This window comes from Numenius arquata, chromosome 12 (genome assembly GCF_964106895.1).
Source record: "Numenius arquata chromosome 12, bNumArq3.hap1.1, whole genome shotgun sequence".
Classification (NCBI taxonomy): domain Eukaryota; kingdom Metazoa; phylum Chordata; class Aves; order Charadriiformes; family Scolopacidae; genus Numenius; species Numenius arquata.
The window spans coordinates 4,490,926-4,510,729 of NC_133587.1; the positions used below are offsets into that span (position 1 = coordinate 4,490,926).

At 51.9% G+C, this 19,804-nt stretch overlaps 1 protein-coding gene across 1 annotated transcript; it reads right to left on the bottom strand.

Annotated features, from left to right (window-relative positions):
- Positions 1-12,491: 12,491 nt before the first annotated feature.
- Positions 12,492-19,560, bottom strand: TNFRSF6B (TNF receptor superfamily member 6b). Its single transcript, XM_074157534.1, has 4 exons — positions 19,519-19,560; positions 18,441-18,819; positions 16,018-16,218; positions 12,492-12,769 (listed from the first exon to the last, which is right to left on the bottom strand). The coding sequence occupies exons 1-4, from the start codon at positions 19,558-19,560 to the stop codon at positions 12,492-12,494; spliced, it is 900 nt and encodes a 299-aa protein (XP_074013635.1).
- Positions 19,561-19,804: the final 244 nt, after the last annotated feature.

The window sequence follows — 19,804 nt, forward strand, 5'->3', positions numbered from 1 at the left end:
TGGTTGGGTCTGCTCTGTCTGGTCATAAATGGCTACACAAGGACACTGATGACTTCCTCCTGTTGGTTTTATTGCAGCTTCAGTCTATAAGCAGCTGCTACCGATGCCTCAGAACAGACTAGTGGAATAGGACCGAATTGACACGGAAAAGCATTCTCAAAAGGGATGGTGGTCAATGCATAAGTTCCGCTAAAAAAAAATCCTACTAGGATAGTCTAAGATGATGTGCTGATATCTGATAACTATCTTATATTTTGATCAGTAATTTAATCAATAATTTATCGTATTTTAGCCTTGTGCTTTATTTAAGTCCTTACAGGAAGCACAGACTCTTATGTAAAATGCTTTTGCGTTGCAAGTGACTCCCCCGCAAAAACTTCAACCAAAGTGAGGACGTTTCTGAGTAGTTCAAATGTAATCCATTTTTCAGATGTTTGGTTCATTTGAGATGGACCTGTTTGGCCCGTGCCTCTTCACAGCGATTTATTTCTCTGAAGAGGCGCTTTATCTTCCCAAGGTAAAACAGATTAATCATCTGTACTGTAATCCCTTTTTCCTGCAGCGTGCTTTACACTGAGATAAAGCTAGGTTTCTAATCATCACAGTAGTTACTCCACTTGCCTTATTTGAACATTAGCAGAAGATTAACTTTCTCTCACCCGTCTGGAATTTCTGTGCTGTACAAACATTTATTAGCCATTAGCAGCGGCTGGCAGGAGCATTCCTTAAAAAAGAAAACAACCCAAAAACTGCTTGTAATAATAATAATGCTTCTGAGTACTCTATGAATCACAGCACTGTCGACGTGGTGGTGATTTCATCTTCGTTTGGAACCGTGGAAAGACACAGAATAACTGAGCTGTGGCACTTTTTTGCTGGCGCTACCTATTCCTGTCCCCTCCTAGTGCAAGGCAACAGCCACGTGTTCTCCTCACTGCAAGGGCCTGATGGTCGGCTCCTCAGTGATGCTGGTGTCAGATCTTATCCCACCCGCCCCGACATCCCGTCCCACAGAACCAGGAGAAATTCCAGGACAAATCAGACACAGCTTTGTGTTAATTCCAACGTCTTAACTTGGGGCTCTGGGTGGCACCATCTGTTTCAGAGCGAGGTGGAGAAGCAAGGAGAAGACATCCTACTCTCTGCTAAACTGAAGTCAGCCTGTAACAGAGGAGCGGACTTAATATCGTTCCCGGTCCTGCAGGGTTGGTTTAGTCCTAATTGAGCTCTTCTCAGGCTCTTCTTCCTTTATGACCCCATTTCTGTGCTGCTGACGCATCCTCTAACATCGTTTATACACCAACGTGTCCAGTACATCCCATTTGTTCATTTAAGGTACGGATGTGCCTTTACATGTGACAGATGGCAAATCTCAAGTGAAAGGGCACTTAAATGCCAGTCTGGAAATTTGCTTCTCAGTGATGATCTTTTCACTGGGGATGAGACTGTTGAGTTAGTCACAGTTTCCAGAACATAGGCTCATGAGTTACTGACTATGGGTTTCCAAACCCATCGTGGGTTTGGAAAGTGCAAGGTTGCAGCAGCCCTCAGCTAAAATCCTGCGTTAAAGCACGAAGGTTTCTGAATTGATTTAAGCATTTCATTGTTGTTTGGAACAATTTCCTGGGACTTCTCTGCTCGCAAGTGGTATTAGCTCAAGGAGAGAACTTCTAGAGGGATCTGCTGAGAAAGGCAGAGCGGTTCTGTCACCGGTCTTGACTTGTTATCCCTTTAAATTAAAAAGAAAATAAATATATATATATATATATCTGATTAGTGTAGATGGTAACCGACTGGCAGCAACAGGCACCAGTGTCCACATCAAAGGAAAGTGGGTTCTGCCCCTGCTGGTAGCTCTGCTCGTGCTCCTCAGTTTTCACCAAAAGAAGTCTGAGTTTGCCTTCGCTCTTGGAACCACTTTCAGAGAGTGAAAGAAATTACTCCCAAGTGTTTATCTATAGATTTCCCGAAAGCAATTTGGACGATCAAGAAAAACAGGCTGAAAACCTGCCACGGAGACAGGTTATGGGCTGGGTGCCCTCTCCAAAATCCCTTTTGGCAGAGTTTTCTTTTAAAATTTGTCTTGAACCTGTTTCCAGGGAGATAAGAGGCAGTGGAGAGGCGGGAAGAGCCTTTGCCTTCTGCCAAGCTCTCAGTCGGGACAAAGGACGCCAGAGAAACCAGAGCAGGTGCTTTTTCACACTGGAATTTTACGCAAGTTGGAAATCCCTCATGAAGCATTCCTGGTGTGTAACACACGTTACTTCGTTTGCCGGACCTCAGGCGTTTCCTGCAGCGTTGCCCTTTGGTTTTGTTTCTTGTGCTTCTGAAATCCCTTCAAGAGTTGTTTTTCTGCCCCTCTGGTAAAACCAGCTTCCATGACAACTGGCAGGGGCTTTCCGTTAGTTTCTCTCTGCACGCTCAGGGGGTTTTATATCCAAAACCACTTCACGAGGATATAGTTTTAGCTGTCGGTGGTGCTTGCTCTCACACAACTTCATCCGCACAGCTCAAATCTGGTCACCAGCCCTCACCCGTGACGCTCGTTACCTCGGAAGGGAATGCTAATTAAATTTTCTGGTGAAAGAAACAAATAAATTGGGACTTAAAGCAGTTGGAACCTCGTGTAGGAAACTGCCTGAGGACTGACTGGTGTGGAAAATTTGGACGGCACAGTATGCAACATCAGTGGGGAAAAAATGACCTAAATCTCTTCCATAAACTAGGTGCTCATCAAGTGGAAACAAGAGGAGGAACATTTGCAGGGAATTACTCAGTTGTGGAATTCTGCCTGACGTCTATTTAAACACATAAAATGACTGTCTGGAGGCAGGAATCTCCTCATTCCTTCTCGGTTGCACTGTCTTTCCTTAAAGCTGCCAATAGCAAACGAGTTCCCAAATTCCAATAGTGTTAGCAGCGTGCTCTGTTGGACGCCCCATTCCCCACCTCCTTTTTTGCGGGTGTCTCTGCAGCAGCCCCACCTTTCCCCCAGCCGTGCTGTCAAAAGGCTTTGTGGAGATGAGGCAGGAGTTATATTTGCTTTGGAACTCACGGGATGAAGTATCGCTGAAACAAAAAAAAAAAAAAAAAAAAAATCCTTGCTGGAGGAGTATGTAGTAATCTTTACTGCCACGAATAACTCGTGAGTAAGGCCTTCTTTAGGTGCATGGCCATAGATGGTGCTGTCTTTCTGCCAGCCACAATTACTCCACTTACCCTTCCTCCATCCAGTCGTCTCCCGACGACTGCTCCCTGCCCCTGTGGCCGCCGCGGGAACAAACACCCACCACGGAGGACTCTTGGTGCTTAATCCCACCTGCTTGAACCCCTGCTCCTCGCAGACAGATCCAGCTGCTGCCAGCTGTGCCAGGATGTGAAGGACGAGCAGCTTCACACAGCTGCGGGTTCCCCGCTGCTCTCGGAATTGCCTGGCAGCCGGGGGAGGCGGCTGCCAGCACACAAGGACAGCATTATTTAGGAAAAGCTTAATCGCTTGAAGTGTCCGTCCTCCTGCTGAATGGATGTCAGGCGAAATGTTTGGAGGAACTAATTCCAGCCTCTGATCCAGCACGGCCTGAAGACTGGCACTCGGTACGTGCCGTAAGCACCGCTCTGAGGGTAAACTAAACTCACTGTAAAATTAAGCGTATCCTTAAATGCTCTCCTGAAACAGAAACCTACAGCCTTGTTTCTGTTGTGTTTCTACTCGTGTTCCCGTTCAATTCATAGCCAGGAATTCCTCTGCCTGTTCTCAGAAATCGAATAACCTGCTACCATCTCATCTGTAGATCTTTAGCGAATTTTTTGAGTCACACTCCCCCCAAAATAAAAAAAAAAGGGTTCTGTAAGATAGTCATAAAGAGGAATAAGGAATTTGTTGTTCCCAGAAGCTGGTGTTACAAATAGCATCTCCTCACTGCCTGCCCCCTTGGATGGTGACAGTTGAACGGATACACGGGCAGCCCCTTTATCTTGATCCGATATTTTGCTGGGTGTCCCCATCGTGTGACCGGAGCCTGTCCTGCTGTGCTTGTCTGTTGGGGAACAACGTGACCTGTGAGACACCAAGGGTTATCCTGCTCTGGTGAAAGATTATGCTCCTCGTGACACAAACAAGGCTTATTCCTACATGAGATATTTGCAGTTACACGTAATGCCGGCACGGATTGACCACCAGCTCGTAACAGACCTTTGCCGTGGGGAGGGAAGCGGTGGCGGCAAAAGGCAGCGGCCACCTGGGGAAGGGGGAAGGACAATTCTGAACGGAAAGCGACTGATCCCACGCAGCCACATCCTCAGCGTGGCGGAAATCGTGCCAGCTCATCTCCACGCCACGAGAAGAGGCAGGATCACAGGACAGTCCACACCACAGACTGTGACAGACCTAGTAAATGTCCCAGGAGCACAACCGTCTTAAGAAAGGGCAGGGGACCTCTGTAAGGAGAGGTGCTGAACGACAAGAGAAGGCTGTTCCCACCCGACATCGCAGCCAAACAAAACTGAGTGAAAGCAGAAGTTGGGTTTGATCTTGCCGGAGCTGATTTGTTCTTTCGGATTCAGAGGCACGAAGTGGGGAATGTACACTCCTGCTCTTAACTTCCAAGTTTCCCAACTAAAGAGCCCTTGTCTTAACTTCTGGGAAGAGCGAGAGAAATCTGATAAATCACCTACCGCGCTCCAGTATCACAGAGGGAAGTACAGAGACAGAAAGAGAAACCAGGATCAGGGGATCTGTATGGTCTGACTGAGGCTGAACAAGCACATTGGAGCGTGTCCCTGGAGCTGAGCTGATCTCTCCAAACCTTTATCTAGTCCCTTGCGCTTCACAGTTAAACACGCCCTTAAGTTCATGTGCCTGAGCCTCGGCAGCAGCACCCAGACCACCCAACGCGCAGCCTCGCTGAGCTCATGTTCTCATAGCCATAGCTGGGAAGTTGCCATTCCCTGCACTTCCATAGAAAAACGATCAAGTCTTCCGGCCCCGCTCCTCTCTGTTACAGCCAAGTCCCGGCACAGCTGGAGCTTCACAACGTTCAGAGCAGCTGGGAAAGCCCCAGAGCATGGGATGCTGCTGTCACAGAATCGCAGAATGATATGGGGTTGGAAGGGACCTCTGGAGATCATCTCCTCCAACCCCCCCCCCCCGCCAAAGCAGGTCCACCCAGAGCAGGTTGCACAGGAACGTGTCCAGGCAGGTTTGGAATGTCTCCAGAGAAGGAGACTCCACCACCTCTCTGGGCAGCCTCTTCCAGGGCTCTGCCACCCTCAAAGGAAAGAAGTTCCTCCTCATGTTTAGGAGGAACTTTTATTTTGAGGGTGGCAGTGCTCTGCTACCCTCAGTCACCTGGTGGGTCGGATGCCTGGTGCCCCTCCTGGGTGAGCGGTGACAAGGGACAGCACACAACCGGGGCCTCGATTCTGCCCCACATCCCTGTGGCAACACAAGGAGTCCGATTTCCAATAGTGCTTAGTCACTGTGGCACAGCAGGAGCCATCTCCCTAAACATTGTGTAAGATGGAAAATGCCATTGTTTTTTAAAGGGGAAGCAAACAGTTGTTTTGGAAAGACTATTTTATGTTGACCCCGATAATAATACATGAAGTGCTTGCGGTTCTGAACAGCGAGGGTGTTGTGTAAGGGTATTATGGCTGTAGTCATTCCAAGCTTCCTGATCATGTTTCCCAGAAAACCGATGTAAGCTAAAGGCCATCAGATTTACTAGCGCATTTTACTTTTCTTCAAGCTAAGAGCAGGCAGTACCCAGACCTGAGCGTTATAGGCCAAATACCTTGGGAGCACGTTCAGGGGAGCTAAATAATGGCTGAACAAATAGAAAAAAATGTGCTTCGAGTGTGACCCTTTTCTGGATCAGTTCCTGTAAGTGACCTTTCCATCCTTTCAGGGCAAAAGCAAGCTTTTCTATAAAAGACAACTGTCCACCCAACACTTGCTTGGAAGCAAACGCTGGAAATAAGTAAAAACTACACTGTTGTGCTCCGAAACGGTAAGAAACCAGATCCAAGGTATTGTTAAAAAAAAAAAAAAAAGCAATCTCGTGCTAATGTTTCCTTAGTTCCCATTTTAACTATTGAGTCAGTGCTACAGACAACAAGTCTGGGTACTAAATACTCCCGAACAACTGACTCTACTTGGGGAGTGAGGGATGGAAGGTCCTGTCGCCTGTTTTCACCTCGCTCAGTGGAGGCAGCAATAATTTGCTTTTTTTGGAACTTGCTTACTGCAAAGACCTCCGAACACCTTCGAAACGGGGAACCTGGAAAGCTCATCACGTTTTACAAGGGAAAAAGAAGGGGCCTTTGGGAAACCAGGGCAGGCAGCTGGGCAGCGAGGGAAGGGGCAGGGGGGAGCGACCTCCCCCCCCAGCCCACGCTGCACCCCGAGGCAAGATGGGACTCTGAAGCGGGGACCCTTTGGCAACTCTTGTAGGGTCATCAGGCTGCCAAGTGTTTGAGCTTCTTTATTGGGAACAATATCGAAAAACCAAAGCGTTTCCTTTTCATTAGTGTTTTTCATCGAGGTTTTCACATTTTCATTGAAAGGATTTATCAGTTAGATTCTGGGTTTGGTTGACATGAGGCAAAAATTCCCATTTCATTAAAAGAAATATGAGGAAGGTGATTGGGAGGCAGAGTTTCACCTGCTCTGGCCGGGCGCAGGTCGGTGGTTATGAACCACGCTCAGCCCAAGAGCCCTTGGTCCATCTCTTCACCTGGTTCTCACCTCTCGGTTCCCCTGTGTCCGACTGGCGTGGGCTGGGACGGGTGACATTGGCTGTGCTGCTTCTGCTTTGCGACTTCTGTTTGTTTTCACACTTCACCCCCTGGAAGCCACAGGAGGCTCAGACAGAAACCAGGTTGTACGAAGGGCTCCTGCAGCAAAGGAGGGCTGTAAAATAAGAGCAGGATGAGTGAAAGCTGATCCTGCATCGCAGCAGGTCTGAGTCCGGCATCCCCGGTGCTGCCATACCGGGTGGGGGTGGTGGCAATGGCTTTGTCCTGAGCATTTAAGTTGGAGAAGGGGAGATTTAGATTGGATATTAGGAAAAAGTTCTTTACCATGAGGGTGGTGGAACACTGGAACAGGTTGCCCAGGGAGGTGGTTGAGGCCCCTTCCCTTGAGATATTCAAGGTGAAGCTCGACGAGGCCCTGGGCAACCTGGTCTAGTTGGGGGTGTCCCTGCTGACTGCGGGGAGGTCGGACTAGATGACCTTTGGAGGTCCCTTCCGGCCCGGACCAATCTATGAATCTATGAATCACCGTACCCCTTTCCCTACCTGTGTCAGGCGTCCTCTCTGGCACCCCAGTTCAGGCATCCCCAAACGGAGCACGGGTTGGCTTGCCCTGCACGCTTCACCTGTCTCTCTGCTCCTGCTCTTGGACACGGTCGAGTTGCCCCGTCTCACCTCTGCTTCCCGGCACTCTCCACCTGCAGCGCCGGCACCAGAGGAGCTCGGTCCCACCGGTGGGGTCACTGCAGAAATAACACCTGCGATGGTGAGGGAGGAGTCTCAGCGGGGACAGCCCGGGTGCGCAACATGGGGGATGACAATCAGAAGGAAAAAAAAACCTACGATCAGAAGAAATACAGATGCATGCTTCAAGAGGAGATAAAATCCGCGCCTCCGTGGAACGGTGATGGGCGAATTCAAACCCGTTGGGTGTCTGTTAGTGCTCCCCGAGTCCTGTCCCATAGTGTCTGGAGGGCTCAGCCCACCCTCAACCGCCGAGTGACACGGGAAGGGGCGAAGAACCACCTCCAGCAAAACCAACACGTGGGGAAACGCGGAGGCAGAAAGAGTGAATTTACCTGTCTCCCGACTAGGTTGTAACCCCAGGGCCAAGGGCGGCCGGAATCTCTCCGGACAAGCAGGATTACTAGTCAGCACTGATCACGTCCCCTCTGTACACCTGGAAAAACCCCTCCTCGGTTTCCTCCGCAATCCTGACTCTCCTCGTTCGTGACGTCAAGGTGTGAACCGGCTGCATGTGACCTCACGAGAAAAACTCGCACCGACACCTTCAACAAACGTTAATGGCTCACCTAACCCCAGCTCGGCCCCCGCGGCGCTGGGCGGGCGTTCTCCGGGCGTTAAAAGCGCAACGTGCCCCAACGGCTCTCACGGAGGGCACGTCTGTTCCTGCCGACGGCGGTTTCGTGGGTTTAAGGACCCGTGGCCACCCTGAGTCACGGCCACACCTGGCTGCGGCGAGAGGCGCAGGACAGGCAGCCCTGCCTCAGCACTTTAAATAAACTAGTGGTTTTTCTGTGGGGTTTGGTTGCTTTTTTGCTTTTTGGTTTTTTTTGGTTTTTTTTTTTTTTTGGCCCCCGTCGTAAGCATTTAATGGCAGAGGGTGACAGGGGAGCCTGGCTCACAGCAGCGTGGGCTCGGGCTTTTGGTGTAGGCTCATAGCGTTTGGGAGAAATTCTCTTTTGTGCACTAAATAATACCTGAGCCATTGCCGGGGAAGAGCTGCGTCCACGTTTAAGCGTTACTATGATCTTGTCCCCAGCCACAGCTTACGAGGAAAAGAGTCATTTAAATTACCAGGAAGAAGCTCGCGCTGCCGACTGTTCCTCTTCTCTCTCCGGGCTTTGGAAACTTCAGTGAAACCGAAAGGGGGTTTTATCCCTTGGAGTTATTTCACCTTCTCAATTAATTAAACGTGATCAATCTGAGGTTGGTCCGTGACCTGATGCGAGGGGATGGGAGCGGAGCAGGGAGGGCTCCATCAGGCTTTTCCAGTAAAGCCTGTTTCCTGGAAACCCAGCAGGACTCACACTCCAGGGTGTTTGGACGCTGTTAGAAAGGTCAATATTTACCAGAAAGATCCCCCGCTGTCACGTTATCTGTGAGCCCACATGAGGCAACCTTTGCTGGGCAGAAATTCCAACTAAGCATGAGGGGACACGGCTTGGGGGGGGGGGACTGTGGCAGTGGGGGGATGCAGGGAAGGGGTCAGCACTGCTGACAAACAGCCTGCAAACGGCACCAGTGCCCAAAACCTCACCTGCCTGGGAAGATCCCAAAGGGATGCTCCAACCTGGGTTGTAACACACCAACACCCAAACGCACGCTGAACCACCGCCGGGTCAAAGACACCTCGGCAGAGCAAGAGAACGAGGTGTCCTGGAAGAGTGAGTCCTGCTGGTAGCGCCGAGCTGGGGAGCTGCTGGGTGGCTCAGAGCATCTCCTGCCTTCCCCGCACCCTCCGTCCTGGCGGCGCTGGTCGATGGCTGGGGGAGCCCGGCAGCGCAGGGCTCGTCTGACAGGGGCTGGGCCATCCCCCGATATTTAACCATCTGAGGTCTGTGGCCCCCACTGTGTCACACGGGTGACAGACACCCATCCCAGGAGGGGTGAGACATGGTCAACCCACTCTCAGTGCTGGGAGGGTCACGGGGGCTCAGCAAGGAAAGGATTTCTCAGGAGAGGACGAGAAAGAGCTGTGCGGCTTCTCCTCACGCCTGTACCACCTACACCCGGGGGTGTCGGACCCCTCGGAGTCACAGCGCTGACATCTGAGCTCTGGCAAACCTCTGGTGGGACCAAGCCTGCAAAAGCAGCTGCTGCATTTGCTTTATCTGAACGGACAAAGGATCCGTGCAGACCGATGTCCAGATGGGACAGAGCACTCACGATGTCAAATAAAACCCCCTAAACCAAAAAGCACCCGACCTAACACCCCTCCTCTGCGCTGGCATTCAGCAGGAAAGATGTTTCCTGGGATCTTGTCCTCCCAGCTGGGCTTGACCCTGGCCTGGAGGTGTTTTGGGAGAGCAGGGGATCCCTGCCCGGTCTGGGTTTAGCAGCCGCTGGGCTCTGGCATTGCTCGGCACGTTGGCACGGGGCTTTAACCTCTGCCTGTGCCTGGGCTCGTGTGGAGCTCCCAGCCACGTCGCAGCCACGGGAAGCCATCGGCGAGCAGCCACAGCTCCGCCGGGAGCCCAGGGACTGGAGGTGGCTGCCTTCTAGCTCACCGATGGGAGCCCCCAGCCTGCACCCCAGATTCTGCCTCACTGGTGAGAAGGGCAACAAGCTTCAAGGAAAACACGAGGTGCCCCAAGACCCCGAGCTCACCCACAGTGCCCCGTGGGCCCTTCCATCTCAGGACTGAGGTCTTTTATCACAAAAAATACACAGAAAAGGCACCTCTTTCCTGGAAAAAAAAATCACCCGAGATAATGATTACCAGCTTCTTGCCAATAATATTCTCATTTTCCCTCCCTCCCCCCAACTCTCACGATAAATACACATTTGAAGAGGCCAGGGTGGTGTGGGAAAAGACCAGAAGGCAGTTCCTACACTAACAACGCTCCATCCCTGTTCTCCTTTAGACAAGGACACTGAATCCTCAGCGCTAAGTCAGGACTATCTGCAATGCAGCAAGATGGGAATCCCGCGAGGAACCGCAGCCAACACCAGAGGCTCCGGCTGCTCCAGCCTCCAATCCATCAGCCTTGGGTCTCCTGCCTTCCCCTCTGCCTCAGGGAAAAACATTGTGCTCCAGCGGTATTTCATTTCTCACAGCATTCCGATGGAAACCCGCCTCGTCTCCTGCCCCGGATGCTCTTGGACCGTGCCGTCAGCACTTCGCTGCTGCCAAGGGACTCGGAGTAAGTCACGCTTGGGGACTGAGCTGCATCCCGCCAGAATAACGCCGCTCGGCAGGGCAGGGATTAGACCTGGTGATAACTGAGCACTGGAAAGGGGCCGTTTGGCCCTTCTGCAGCCTCCTTTGTGGGATTTCAAAGCCAGGCTTGACAAAGCTGCGAGGGGACGGCCAGGATCGCTCCTGGCTCAGCGCAGAGGTGCGAGCGAGGGGTCCCCTCTGCTGCTTTTCAGCCACTTGTTTCTCTCTGTCCCTGCCTGACCTGACCCAGGGCAACATCACTGAACTGCTTCATCCCCAGAGACCAAAACCAGGGTGAGACGGTGGCAAGTCTGGGGTCCCCAGCTGCAAGTCTGCAGAGCCAGGCAGAGGTGAGCAGACATCCAGGGAATCTGGAGCTCCAGAGTAGGGAAAAGGCAAACGCTGTCCCCAGGACCAGCCTCATTCATCCAGCCCACCATGGATGAACAAGTTATTGCAGCAGGAAAAGCCTGGGGTGAGTCTGTGGGCAGCAAAGGGAGGATAAAATCCCTTCTTGTACTTGGTTACGTCAGCCTTCCTCGCACGGGGGAAGTGCGGGGGCACTTCCACACAGCACATGCTTCAGAGTCCTTGTAACAGCTCCTAGCTGGGGAAAAATATTCCGCTTTCGAACCACAAACTATTCCTGGCAATTACTCAGCTAAAAAAGAGCTATAAAAAACCCCCAAACTCATTCAAGGCAGAAGATGAAGGCTCTGTGTCATCATTGCTACAGGCTGCAAAATGCCCGAGGGGGTCACCCTTGTTGACTTCCTTAAGTGACATCTGCAAGGCTTAAATTAAAAAAACCCGCCTGCAGTCAGCACAACTGCCCCGAGACACGGCTCTTGGCTGACTAAGCACCTCTTTGCTCGCTGCAGTGTCCGGTCAGGTGTGGGGACAGGCCTGGGGCTCAGGGTGACACGCTTGGGTTGACCCAAGAGATGTGAGCTTCACCCTGGCCTCACCAGCGGCAAATCCCAAGGCAGACAGGCCACGTCCCGCTCGCGTTCAGCCTCACCGTGGCTCACGGAGGCTGGTGTTGGTGGCCGTTGTGTCATGTGGGTGCCAGGTGTTGTGTGATCATGGGGTGAAGCGCGTGTGAAAAGTGGACAAGTGTAAGAGGAGTCAGAAGATGATGGTCTGGGACTCACACCACCACCTCTCTCCTCCAAATGAGACTAGGAAAGGACTCCGGCAACAGAGAATTGTATAATAAAATAACTTCTTTGGTTTCTTTCTTTAGAAAACATCTCTCACACACGGTATAAAAACAGGTAGTTTAGAAATCAATTTAAAGCCGGCTGTACCAGTGACTTCAGGGGCATCCTACACCCAACGCATCTCTCAGCAGTAAACTCCTTTCTCAAAACAAAGCACGACAAACACACGCAAATGAATCCTCTGTGGGAAATACTGTCAAATAACTACAAAAAAAAACCCCACATCAAAAGGACACAGCTTAAAACAAAGCCAGACAGTTGTCTAAAATTGGAGGAGCTAGGTTCTTCCCCAGAAAAAAAAAAAATAACCCTGGCTGCTTGTTTCTCTTCTGATAAAATATTGACCTTGCTGAGTGCTGGAAAATCAGCAGCCAGGACACAGGGAGCTCCCAGGAGCTGCACCAGCCGCGGGCGCAGGGATGCCGCAGCTCACAGCATCCCATCCCAGGGGCAGCGAAACACCCACAGGGTGTTCCTACCATAGGACAGTTTAACTCTGACCCATCACTCATCTCTGCATTGCATTTCAAGTTAGGTTTGGAAAGATTAATAAATTAATGAAGCCACAGAAGAAAAACAAAAAAACCACCCGCAAAGTTCAGTTTGTGTTCTCAGTTCAGGAGGAAGCGCTCGCGGACCTTCTCCTCGATGGAGTGCAGCTTGGCAGTTCGCAGCGCATCCAGCAGCTCCTTGGTGACCTCGTAGTGGCCCTCTTTGAGGTGGATGAGGAAAGCCCTGAACTTCTCCTGGACAACCGCCCTGTTCTCCAGCGCCTGCTTCCTTGGTGAGCGCTCCAGGATTTGCTGCAGGCGCTTCAGCTTTCTGATGGGGATGTTCTGGTACGCCACAAAGTCTATCATGGCTTGCTCACAGTCGTCATCTCCGAGAGCTAGTGGGAGAAAACCGCCTGGAGGTTAGAGGGAAGGTGACTGTGGGACACCAGGAGAGCTGGTCACAGCCCTACCGAGCCTCTCTGTGGCACATCTGCCCAGAGAGATGGTAGCTTCCAGGAATGCCTCGTCCCTGGAAACATTCAAGGCCAGGTTGGATGGGGCTGGGAGCAACCTGATCTTCATAAAATCACAGAATGATTTAGGTTGGAAGGGACCTTAAGGATCATCTAGTTCCAAACCCCCTGCCATGGGCAGGGACACATTCTGCTAGACCACGTCCATGTCCTTCTTATGCTGGGGATCCCAGAGCTGGAGGCAAAACTCCAGGTGGGGTCTCCCTAGAGCGGAGCAGAGGGGCAGAATCCCCCCCCTCGCCCTGCTGGTCACGCTGCTGGGGAAGCAGCCCAGGATGCGGGGGACTTTCTGGGCTGCCAGCGAACATTGCCGGGTCGTGTTGAGCTTCTCATCAACCAACACCCCCAAGTCCTTCTCCTCAGGGCTTCTCTCAATCCATTCTCCGCCCAGCCTGGGTTTGTGCTTGGGATTGCCGTGACCCAGGTGCAGGACCTTCTAGAACTAGGTCCTGTAGAACTTCATGAAGTTCACACAGGCCCATGTCTCGAGCCTGTCCAGGTCCCTCTGGATGGCATCCCTTCCCTCCAGCGTGTTGGGACGGTGTCCTTGCTCATTGCAGGGGAGGTCGGACTACACGACCTTTAAAGGCCTCTTCCAACACAAACTCTTCTATGATTCTATGACATTGTCCTCACCTGGGTGCTGCTCTCCAGCTGCAGCTCTGACCAGGGGTCCCGGCCCTGTGAGCCCTGATGGGAAACCTGCCACTCACAACCCATCTTCCCCATTCGGGAGGGTATTTTAGCTCCCGTGGTCACATCCATCCATGAAAAGGAGCTGTGAGCCCCCTGCCCAGCTCTGCCCACGCACACGGGTGCTGCTGGCAGGTGTGCGGTGGAACAAGTAGGTCAGAATAAACGTTTTGCAAGCGGAAAAAAAATGAGGTTGGGAGGAAGGAGGAGGAGGAAAGCACCGAACACGGTATCGTTAACTGGCTGAGGTCCACCTCTGCCAGCTAACTGCCCTGGAAGGCTGATCCAGCCCTCCTCAAGGGCTGGATTTCCCAGCAGTGACCCTTCCTGTACGGGGCAGTTAGAAAACAATGTGTAAAAGTCCCTGTAATTTTGAAAAAAGTAAATATACCTTTTCCATCCTCCTCCCTGCCGGGGAGTAGGGGAAGAGGGAAAGTCCACAAAAAGTGAAGTAATCACAGTAAGTGTTTACACATTTTTTTTTTTTTTTTTTCCTGAAAGTTTCTGTTTTCCTATGCAGCTTTTCACATCTCGGGACAGGACAAGTTCCAGGCACAGCCCAGATCAGAGCTTTAGGACAGACGCGGTCCCAGCTGCTGAAAGTGCTGCTGGAGTGTGCCCAGGGTAAGGAATAAAATCACAAAGAATTTTCAAGAGATTAAGGCCAAACGATTACTCAGTCAGGGACAGACTGGCCCAGTTTCGTGCCATTGTAAAACTGGAAACGGTTTCACTGATTATAATAGGGTGGGTTGGGCTCCCCTGCCCAGACTCTGCCTCTCCTGCAGATTCAGGGTCTATACCGAATTGCTCCTGCAATTGCCGTTGTAGCCGGGAGGAAGGCAGGTGCCCACACGCCTCCCGAGTGAAATCATGATTAACCAGAGTTAAAAATACCCCTCAGTTCCCATTGCTCACGGGTCTCCTCTCACTCTATAAATAGCAGAAAGGCCGGTCTGGCCGCGGGTGCTGTTGCCTAACAAGAGGCAGCGCATGTGCTGCTGACGTAGCCTTCACCTGACCATCCCCCTCCTCCCTGGGACCGTGTCCTGCTGATGACAGAGCTTTCCATCTCCTCTCTCCAGCGCAATCACGCTCCTGGCAAGGAGCTCATGGTGTGAGTCAGGCTTCGTAGGCAGAAATGCCCCACATTGGCCGTGCCAGGAGAGGACGGAAAGGCAAGATCTCCTCTCGCACTCTGCTGGGGGCAACAGCCTCTTTGCTTCATCATTACAGAGAAGAAGCTCTTGTTGAAGCTCAAGCTTTATCTTGGTGGAAGAAAGTAATTTTTTTACAATGAGAAGAGCCAGTCACTGGGACCACATCCCCAGGGATGCAGTGGAGTCCCCATCACTACAGGTTTTCAGGCCATGGCTGGACAATCTCATCCAGGCTCCTTTTCCCATCAAAGGTTGGACCGATGAACTTTCAAAGTCTCTTCCAGCCTGGGCTGTTCTGTGGCTCTATAATTGATTAATTTTTTTTATTTTTTTTTGAAGTCCAGGAGTGCAGGTGCACTGTCATCAAGACCAGTCACGCTGGATTTGTCCCCTGTGTATCTTGGCTGGATGCTCAGGTTAGAGCAGATGTTTCGAAATGGCTGCCTGCTTCACCTCAGCTGACATCACGCCCCTGAGATGCTTTTCAGTCCCTTTCTCATCCCCTGACTTGTTGGGGTGCATGTTACAAAGCACCCCAGAGCCAGCCCAGTGCTCTCCCTGACTCCTTTGCCTTATCTGTTGCCTGCTGGCAGCTCCAGCACAACCTTCAGCCTCCACCGAGGCTCAGGCTACATTTGCACTATCACGATGACACAAATTGACACTGTGGCTCTACTTTTTCACCAAACAGGTCAAAATCCACCCTACATTGAGCCTCCAATGTACCTTGGACTCTGCTCCATCCAACCTGCACAAGACAAGGTTGCAGTCTCAATAAAAGCTACCTGATAAGTGGGCTGAAAGCCCGGGAGAAGGGAGCACAGGAGACACACCAGAAACCTTCACACCGAGCCTGTTTACATAACCACTGGTCATCGGTTATCGCTGCCAGCTATCAGTTATAGCCAGAACTGACCTCGTGTCCCAGCATTCCCAGTTATCCCAGTCCCTGGTAAGAACCAGCAGGATTTGACCGTTGTTCTCGCTGAGCAAGGAGCCTGCACGAGCTTTGGTTGAGCGGTGGCCGTTTCTTAAGCCCTGCACCCTGCCCCTGCCCTACGTGACTGACCCTGGATGGGGAGAAAGGCAGCCAGTTTATATTTTATCCATAACTACTATTAATTATGGATCACTCCATATTGTTACCAGCTATTTCACCTCATTTTGCATCTAAATAGGAAAAAGTCACCAGAAAGTTCGCTCTCACCCTGGCAGCACCGTGGTCCCGGCAACACCCCTCCTCTGCCGGCGACTCACCTGGTCCCTGCATGCTGCTGTTGTTTCTCCCCAGTCTGCAGGTGGTGCAGAGGGTGTCGTGGTACTGGTTTCCCTGCACGTTGGTCACCTTCCCCTGCTGCTTGCAGTCCTGGTGCCGCTGGCATGGCTTGGTGCTGGAGATGGAGGAAGAGAAGTAGCCATGGGGGCAGGTGACGCACTGGGTGTCCTCGAAGGGGGTACCTGCACACGGGGAGGCAAGAGGACCATCAAATTGGGGTGACAAGCTGGCAAGGGAGCAGGGACAGGAGCTGGGGCTGACGTTGGCAGAGCAAAGAGTGCCAGTCTCCATTTGAGCATGAGGGCGATGTTTTGGAAATGATCACTGCCTACAACTCCCGGAGGAAGCATCCGCTTGTAGGGCGAACAGCAGCGCTTTCCCCAGTCATTTCCCAAGCCAAAGCATTTGGCACATGCTGATAAATAGTCACCAGCCTCCAGACACAGGAGGAGATCTCATCTGTTACTGAAAAGGGCCACCTCCCGGGCAGCAGACACCAGCTGGGACGATGGGTAAGCTGAGTGCCAAATCAGCCTTTTGATTCACAGCCGAGTCAGGAGGCTCCTGGCCAAGTGAAAGTAAAAGTGGCTGAGAAGGTGAAAGCTCCACTCGCTTCTGCAGCGCTGCCGTTTCCCACCCAGGCTCTGGGCCAGACCCGCCGCTGTTTCGCAGGGACAGTGCCACGCAAGCGAGATTGCATCAGGGCGTCCTGTACCTTGTCTGTGAGAAGAGGGAACGGCCCTGATGGCAGCAATTTTCACACCTCTTTTCATCTCCTCCTCATATATCTCATCAAGGATAAGGTTTCTACCTTGTCACAACCCACTTGAGGCCATCGCTTTGTCTTTACTAGGACATGTCCCAGCCAGCCCAGCATGAGCCCAGCACCTGAGTCAGCATGTGCAAATGGGAAACCCACAAGGAGCTCGTGTCCTCAGAGGAACCGCACAGGAGTCAAAGCACCCATCCGACCTGAGAGCCAGCGAGGTCTGTCCACAGCCCCGCAGACACCACTCCACAATGACGAGGTCCACATTGTCCCCATCCAGACACAAACGCTCACAGCCCCAGGTCTCTGCCCACCTGCTTGGCCCTTGCTGGTTCAGATATCTGGGCTGGGGTGCCATCATTCCCCGTGCAAGAAGCCAGTTTGTAAAAAATATAAAGCAATGACAAAAAATTAGCTTCTCCTCAAATACCCCAAATGCTGGCATGGCTCCTCCTTCCTACAGCCAACCCTCCAGCCAAATTTGATGTTGCATTTCAAAGGGCTTCCCTGCATTGCCTGGACACCTGGTTCACCTTTTGCTGCGTTACTGCATTTTGTAACAGTCACGTCCTAGAGAAAAATTAAAACCCCAAACCTCAACCGTAAGCATGAGCTGAAGACAACAGGTATTTCTCCTCTGGGCTGGGAGCCTGGAGCTCCCCTGTGCCACGCATGGAAGGACTTCAAAAGCCTCCACACTTCAAAGCACGGAGCAAGATAATGCTGTTTTTGCTGATGCTGCCCACGCTGTTTTATTATACCCGGCTGTGGTTTCCAGACAGAGCCCAGTCCTCGGTGATTCAGGGGAGAGTGAGAGGGAAACACACACGTAGGCGACTTGTATTTTTAGAAAGTGTGTGCGCACACACAAATGGGGGTAAAAAGGCAGATTTGTGCTGGGGAAAGAGCAGAAAAATAACCCCCCCTAACATCTCTTGTGACTTACATCTCACCAGGGGACGGAGTCATCCACTTGTGAATCTCCCTCAGACACGAATCGAAACTAGTCTGATTTTATGGTTTTGGAACATCTCCACGTATCCATTTCATGTTTTAAATACAGCCTTTCAAAATTGCTCAGTAAAAACCACAAAACCCAGCCCCAGAGCTACACATGTTCACCAGCCCTGCCCTTGCATCATTACCAGCCCTTTTCAGGCCAAATAATTAACATTCCCAGCTCCTTGGCTACCTGCCAGGAAGCAGAAGGGAGCTGAAGGAGGAGTAGGAGCCGCTCGGACCTTTCCACCTGCTGAGAGCCCCAGCAGGATGAGCTGCTGCTCCAGGGACGGGTGAATCACAGCCCAGCTCTGCCTGTTGTGGCAGGTGAAGCAGGTAACCAGGATCACCACGTCCCATCTAAGCGTGGCGCTAGGGGATTTCAAAGGCTTTCAAAGCGAAAGCGAGAGGAAAAAAAACCTAAATAAACCACTCCTTGGAAAAGAAGCCAGGAGCAGTTTCACACGTCAGCAAGGAGAGCGCTGTGCTGGTGAGCAAAAAGGGAGTAGGTCAGGCTATGGGCAAGCATTGGCCACTGCATTTCTCCTTAATTTTTAGCTCCAGCAGAGAGTTCAGGATGAGCCTCACGAGCGCACACACACACGGCTGCTGGAGCCACCTGGCTAGGGGACTTACCCAGTTTCTCTACGCCGAAGCCCAGCGGACACTCGGAGTGCTTGACACAGAACTCCATCTCCGAGTAGTAGCCCTCCTGGCACTGACAGACGCGGTTGTGGGTGGCATTGCACTGCTGCACCTCCACCTGCTTCTCCTCGCAGATGACGTTACAGTACCGGCACTTCTCTAGGTAGTTCCAGTACTGCGTGTAGTGCAAATCCGGGCAGGGTGCGCACACCGTCTGTCTGTCCCTGGTGCAGTGCTGTGCCACGAAGGTCCCCGGCGGGCACTGCTGGCAGGTGAGCTTCTTGTTTGTCACAGCATCTTTCCATTGGTAAGTGGGTTGGGCGTTGCAGCCGAGCTCTGCCAGGATGAGGAGGAGAGGAGCCAACATCCACTGCAGCAAAGAGAGCACAAAGAACCTTTAAGCTCATCCTCTCGCAGAGGCAGCAGCGACAAACACAGCCAGGCTGGATGGGGCTTTGAGCAACCTGGTCTGGTGGGAGGTGTCCCTGCCCAGGGCAGGGGGTTGAAACTCAATGATATTTAAGGTTCTTTCCAACCCAAACCATTCTATGATTCTATGAAACACAGCTGCTGTGTTACAGAATTTATTATTGTTGTAGATGTAATAAATTATTCTCCCACCTCGTGCTCTACCCAGTCCCAGGGGTAAAGCAACGGTGGTACCGGGGACCAGCCACTGTCCCCCATGTGCCACCCCATTGCCCTCCGCTTGCCATCCCAGGTGAGAAAGAATCCTTCCCAAACACTTCTCAAACCCGTTTTATGGTGCCTTCACAACCCCATTTCCCTCTTTCTGTACTTAAAGCAGCTCCAGCACATTCTCCTCCTCTTTGCACCCCACTTAGTTCCTCACCATTTGGGGTGAAATCTTTGCAGATGAAGAGGCAGAAGGTGAGTTTCCCAAACTAGCAAACACAGGGGTGCTCCATAGGAGCTCTGAATTTTTTTTGTAACCCAGTACAAACCTTTGGCTATTCAGTCTAAGACCAGAGAATCCCAGAGTCTTGTTTATCCTCCCTTTCCTTTTCAAAGCACGTGCGCCCAACCTTAAGAGCAGATGGTACCTTACCTTGGATGGATGCCTTAAATTCGCCACGTGGCAGGGCAGCATAGCACCGAGGGCTTCCGAGCACCGCGATCAGAAACCTGGGGAGACACAGCGGGTTCCTCAGAGGCTGGTGGTGGCTCCGAGGAAAGCGGCTGGATTGGAGCTCCTCTCTGTAGCAGCAGCGGCGGTCCGCCCGTCCAGCTTTAAAGCAGAAAGAGAGAGAGAGAGAGAGACGGGTTAAGGAGCTAGGAAACGCCGAGTTCTCTCCTCTGCTTTCTCCGAGGGAGATGCCCGTTCTCCCCAGCCC

Excerpts from the sequence above, each read along its gene's own strand:
- TNFRSF6B (XM_074157534.1), bottom strand. The coding sequence starts at position 19,560 with ATGCTGCCCTGCCACGTGGCGAATTTAAGGCATCCATCCAAG. Across the intron at positions 18,820-19,518 it reads ATTTAAGGCATCCATCCAAG|TGGATGTTGGCTCCTCTCCT; the intron begins GTAAGGTACCAT and ends TCTTTGCTGCAG. Across the intron at positions 16,219-18,440 it reads CTTCGGCGTAGAGAAACTGG|GTACCCCCTTCGAGGACACC; the intron begins GTAAGTCCCCTA and ends CCCCGTGTGCAG.